This window comes from Rhinopithecus roxellana, chromosome 10, assembly GCF_007565055.1.
Source record: "Rhinopithecus roxellana isolate Shanxi Qingling chromosome 10, ASM756505v1, whole genome shotgun sequence".
Taxonomy (NCBI): Eukaryota; Metazoa; Chordata; class Mammalia; order Primates; family Cercopithecidae; genus Rhinopithecus; species Rhinopithecus roxellana.
This window is the reverse complement of record NC_044558.1, coordinates 55,823,663-55,829,420: the sequence shown is the minus strand read 5'-3', so window position 1 is coordinate 55,829,420 and position 5,758 is coordinate 55,823,663. Positions and strand designations below refer to the sequence as shown.

General features: G+C 34.2%; 1 protein-coding gene across 1 annotated transcript; it reads left to right on the top strand.

The window, feature by feature from the left end:
- The first annotated feature begins 4,228 nt into the window (after nucleotides 1-4,228).
- Nucleotides 4,229-5,314, top strand: LOC104657698 (olfactory receptor 6C74). Its single transcript, XM_010357565.1, has one exon. It carries the CDS (start codon nucleotides 4,312-4,314, stop codon nucleotides 5,248-5,250), a length of 939 nt encoding a protein of 312 aa, XP_010355867.1. The 5' UTR covers nucleotides 4,229-4,311; the 3' UTR covers nucleotides 5,251-5,314.
- Nucleotides 5,315-5,758: the final 444 nt, after the last annotated feature.

Genomic DNA, 5,758 nt, shown 5'->3' with positions numbered 1-5,758 from the left:
TGCCTACAGACAACTAAACTAAAAGAGCACCCTGTAATACTCACCCATTGGGATTTCAGCTGTAAACATTCACCCCTAGAAACTGCCATGGAGTTGGAGCCCCACAACCTGCCCGTCTGCATGCTCCCCCTAGAGGTTTCAGCAGTGGGACACCCAAGAAGTGAGCCACTCCCCCTTCGCATGCCCTGTGAGGGGGAAGAAGGAACTTTTCCTGTTTTAATAGTAGGTTGGATTAGAATGATGGAAATTGTAGCAGACACTGCCCATCTAATCACAAAACTTTTCTTGCTGGACCGATCTAGACTAGATATCCCAACATTTTAGCATTTAGGTTTGGCTGCCTAACGGAATTCATTCCATGCCAATGGAATGTGCATGAACGTTATGAAAATCACTTCCATGCCTTACAATAAAAACCTCCTAAGTGATTCATTGCTCTGTCTTTTTCTTATCCTGCCCTGCTGGCTGTAGATCTACATTCAAGATGTCAGTGTTAATTAGATAGACTATCTGAATGACTGCATAGGGTTAAACATCACCATCTCACCTCTCCTAACAAACTCACACAATCCCTGCCCTGCATGCTGCATATTTGACCTTAAATTTTCAAGAAATGCTTTCTATTTTGTTAAAAGTGGCAAAACTAGTCTGTTCTACTGGAATGCAAGATAGTGATAGACTTGAAGGGTGAATGACCAGAAGGGAGGAAGAGCAAGAATTCTGGAATACTGCTAAATTTCCGTTTTTTTCAAATCCTACTCACGTGGATATATTCACATGAAAGGTGACCAAACTGTATAATTAGGATAATTGCATTTTATACATCATAAAATGTTTAAAAATGTGTGGTGTTCAAGCCTCAATAATTTTAAAATTTATCTGCTATGGCAGCTAGTATAAAGTACTTAGCAGTGGAAATGTTAAAAAGTACAAGAATTTGAAAAAAAAATTGTATGTAGAACCAATAAAATTTTCCTATAGAATGGATGTGGACACTTAGCAGATGCAAACACATTTGACTTGCATGTGTCTGTCCTGAGAAACTCAACATTGGCCTTATTTCTCTTCAATCTAATTTTTTATACTTTTGACCCTGATATACTAACGTCACCTCACACACTATTTTCTTTGTTAATGATGACATAGCCTAGCTTTCTAGATTCTAAAGCTGATTGTCTCTAAATCTGCCACACGAAAAGATAGCATTGAGAGTGAACCTAAGGAATATAAGTCTTTATAAGTCTTATATATAAGTCTTTATTGAATTAATCTGAACCAAAAATTTTAGTAGTGCTCTTAAGTTGTTCCACACTATAGATCGGTGAGTTTATCCTTTTGTGAAATGTGTGTTTTTTATGAACACGTAAGCCAACTTAAGTATTTTTTAAATTACCTTATAGTTTATAACATATAGCTACTTCAAAATGTAGTTCTTTTCTGGTTTTTAAACTTCATCTTAGGAATTATAGAGTTTTTGTCACTCAATAAAATGATTTTAATATGTCTTCAACATCCTAATACAATAGTCTTCAGGGAAATGTTTCCCTCTTTTATAAAATGACTACATCAGTTAATCCTCTTGAGACAAATGGCACAGTGTATAAAACGGATTATAGTTCTTCCAGTCTCAACAACTATAAGTTATCGTATTCCTTGTATAGACAAGAAACATCTCAGAGTGAACAATCTAGAAACCTTCTCTTTGTTCTTCTTCTCTCTAGATTTTATATATATATATATATATGTATATATAGAAGAGATATGATAAACGTAGATAGATATATGCTCCAAATTTAATTTAAAACAACATAAATCAGAGAACATTTCATCTTATTAATAAAAATCATGAGAAGAAATGAACCAAGGTAAGATTCATGCCATAATAAAATCTTCAAGCCTAAATATCCTGAGTGTTTCTGGTGTTAATGTATTTTTGGATGAGAAATATGGATGAAAGCAACATAAAAATATGAGGATATGCAATATTCAAAAATTACCTCTGTGCTGGGACTCACCTAAAAACAGACAATTGGGAATGAAATTGCTACTAAATAAAGTAAGGTTTGGAAAAAATTATGTCTTTATTTTAATCATACTAACTTTGTTGCATGAAGCTAGAGGAAGAAAATAATTTCTTTGTAAAGCTATTGAAACGGTGTGGCATGAACTAGTTTTTGATTTTTGTTTTGTTTTGTTTTTTACAAAGCAAACATTAAGCTAACCATTTGAGAAGTTATACTGAAAAAATTAATTGTGTTATAAGAAAGCTTTGAACCTTCCTAGTTTTAAAGAAATATTCTTTGCAACATACAATTGAATCTCAGAAATGCATTTTATTAAATGAATGCATTTTCATTTCCATAATTATAATTGCATATGCCTCTAGTATGCATAGTCTTTGTAAACACTGTGAAATATAATACTGGAAAAATAACTTTTTTCTGAACTTGAAAAAAATTTTCCCTATATGTAGTCATGCTGCATTCAATGTTATTTAAACATCTCATGTAAAATCTACTTTTCATATCCCAGAGGAATCTATCTTACCTACAACTTGCCAAAACAGCTGCAGTTGCCTCTGGGACTATAACGGCAGTTGGAAACATATGACTATTTTACTATCACCCAGCAAGCATTTTATTATGGGATTTAGTAGAAAATTAATGCTGTCAAGTAGATTATAATAGTTTTTTTTCATTGCTGTTTTGCTTTTTATTTTTAGATTTTGTAATTTAAATTTAGGCCAGAGAGTGTCCATATAAATTGCTTTCTGACTATATTCTCTGGCTTATAACTCATCGTTTGTTGATTGAGGTTTTCCTGTGTTTTTTGAGCTTTAATGTAAACTATGATCTTTAATTTTAAAAAACTTCCTAATGAGTATGGATTACATTTAAATGACACACATTTTTAGAAAGATGATCAATCAAAAGTAATGCGAAAGGAAGGGGAAAAGTACAAAAGAAAATGAAGAGGTTAGGACAAAATTTTAGTTATTTTGTAATCATTTATAATCACTGGAAATGCTTGTGTATGTGTTTCACCCCAGAGCTGGAACATACACAATGTAATAACGTTCACATACAATTTAACATATGGCACAATATTCTTCTTAGGGAAAGTGTTGTCATTATTAAGAAAAATTTGGTGATGATAGACTTCTCAGGTGACAAACATGAGACCTAAGCATGGTCTGGAAAAAGATAGAAAAACAAGAAAAATTAAAAAGTTAACATAATTTTGAATTGCTATGTGCTGAACTAGAAAAAAGAGAGAGGATGTGAATAAGATACAGAAGGAAAGAGATGGCCATGGCAACAGGTGGAAACATGCAGAGCAGTGACACTAATGACAATTACCAGGGAAGTCCAGCTAACATTTGATTTTCAATGATTTATTTATAGGCGTGGTCTTGCTCTGTCATCCAGGTTGGAGTGCAGTAGCATGATCATAGTTCACTGAAGTCTTGAATTCCTGGGCTCAAAGCAATCCTCCTGCCTCATTCTTCCAAGTAGCTGGGATTACAGGCACAAGCCACATTTTATTTTTAAATAGTTTGTTTTGTGGGACCCTCCTCTGTCACTGCAAATATTCTGGAAAAGTACTACCTAAACAACACAAGCATCATGTATGAGGATATGGTTTATAGCTGCTTTGATAAATACAGAAAAGAGAACAACCAGGAGTGAGTGAGATAAATGTAAATTCAAGTTTTCAGGAAAATTGGGAAAGCAGAGCTAAAAATGGTTATAAGGATGTAGATCTTGGAGAGTTTTTAGAAGTTTGGTGAGGGTATTGAATTCCCACTGTGGAAGCCAAGAGATGTTTAAATTTACTTTGATTTTAAAAGACGGAGTTCTCAGCTGAAATCTGAATTAATGAATCGTGAAGTCTAGTAAAAAGACAAAAAAACACAGAAAAAAACGTCGTTGAGCAAAGAATGAATCACCAGATGGTATAAAATAATTTAAATACTTCAGAAAAAATTCAAATACAGAATATAAAAGTTGAAATATTATGATAGTTCTTGTGTTTGTTTTTACATTGACATGACTTTATTGATGCAACATATTATCCCTTTGAAATGCGTAAATTTATGGCCATTGAGAAAACAGAACTCAAAATGTTCCATGTATTTAGCAACATTTTGAGTAAAAATCACATAAGCTAATTTTTATAGGCTGTTGTTAAAGGAAGTTGGGTGTGTGTAACAATGTATTTATGGTGGATTTCCAGAAAAATGGGTATCTCATGCAGACCTTTCCTCTTCTGTTGTAATTTTTCTTCTTTTTTTAAAAATAGAAATCCACTATGAGAAACCATACAACAGTAGCAAACTTTATTCTTCTTGGACTGACAGATGATCCGCAATTACAGGTGGTTATTTTTCTTCTCCTTTTTTTCACCTACATGTTGAGTGTCACTGGGAATCTAACCATCATCACCCTCACTCTACTGGATTTGCATCTCAAGACACCCATGTATTTCTTCCTCCGAAATTTCTCATTTTTAGAAGTCTCGTTCACAACTGTCTGTATTCCCCAATTTCTTGTTAGTATGGCAACAGGTGATAAGACCATTTCTTACAACAATTGTGCAGCACAACTGTTTTTCACTATTCTCTTGGGGGCAACTGAATTTTTTCTTCTGGCTGCCATGTCCTTTGACCGCTATGTAGCCATCTGCAAACCCCTGCATTACACCACCATCATGAGCAGCAGAGTTTGCAACTTGCTAGTCTTTGCTTCATGGATGGCTGGCTTCCTAATAATTTTTCCACCACTCCTGATGGGTCTCCAGCTTGATTTCTGTGCAGCCAACACTGTAGATCATTTCTTCTGTGATGTTTCTCCTGTACTGCAGCTCTCTTGCACAGACACCAACATAATAGAATTAATGATGCTTCTCTCAGCCATTTTGACACTCCTGGTTACACTGGTATTAGTGATTCTCTCCTACACAAATATTATCAGGACGGTTCTGAAAACACCTTCTTCTCAACAGAGAAAAAAAGCATTTTCTACATGTTCTTCCCACATGGTGGTCGTGTCCATTTCTTATGGCAGCTGCATCTTCATGTATGTGAAACCCTCAGCAAAAGAAAGAGTGTCATTAAATAAAGGGATAGCTCTGCTCAGCACTTCTGTTGCCCCCATGTTGAATCCCTTTATTTATACGCTAAGAAACAAACAAGTAAAAGATATTTTTAAGTACATAGTCAAAAAGATTGAACTTTTCTCAATGAAATGAATCACTTCAATGATATTATTAAGGTTATTAGTAAAATAAAAGAAGCAGAGTATGTACAAGTTTTTCAATGCTTGTATTCAATAATATTACCTCTTTTTTGACTTATAATTTTCATTATGGCCTTCCTAATCTCCAAAGCCTAACGTTGACTCCCATTTCTCCCTCGTGCTGAGAGCATGTAGAAAAGATATTCCCTGGTTTTGGTAAAAATCATTTGCCTGTTATTTAGTGCCTCTTTGATTTCCTCTCAAAATTCTCTCAGAGGAAGACAAAGTGAGATTTCAGTTTTTCCACGCTCTTTTCCACTCTTCTGGAACTCAGGGACCCAATTTGTCACATATTCTACATAGAGTTCAGTAGATTACCTAGGTTTGATCACTTACTGAGTGCATTATTGGTGGATACAAAAGTGAAATCTGATTTATTACTTAGTGTTTAGTAGAATCTCGAAGCAGATCAATTTAATGGCATTTCTTTAATTACACAGTTTAATAGCTTCAGTTTTTTT

Excerpts from the sequence above, each read along its gene's own strand:
- LOC104657698 (XM_010357565.1), top strand. The coding sequence starts at position 4,312 with ATGAGAAACCATACAACAGTAGCAAACTTTATTCTTCTTGGACTGACA.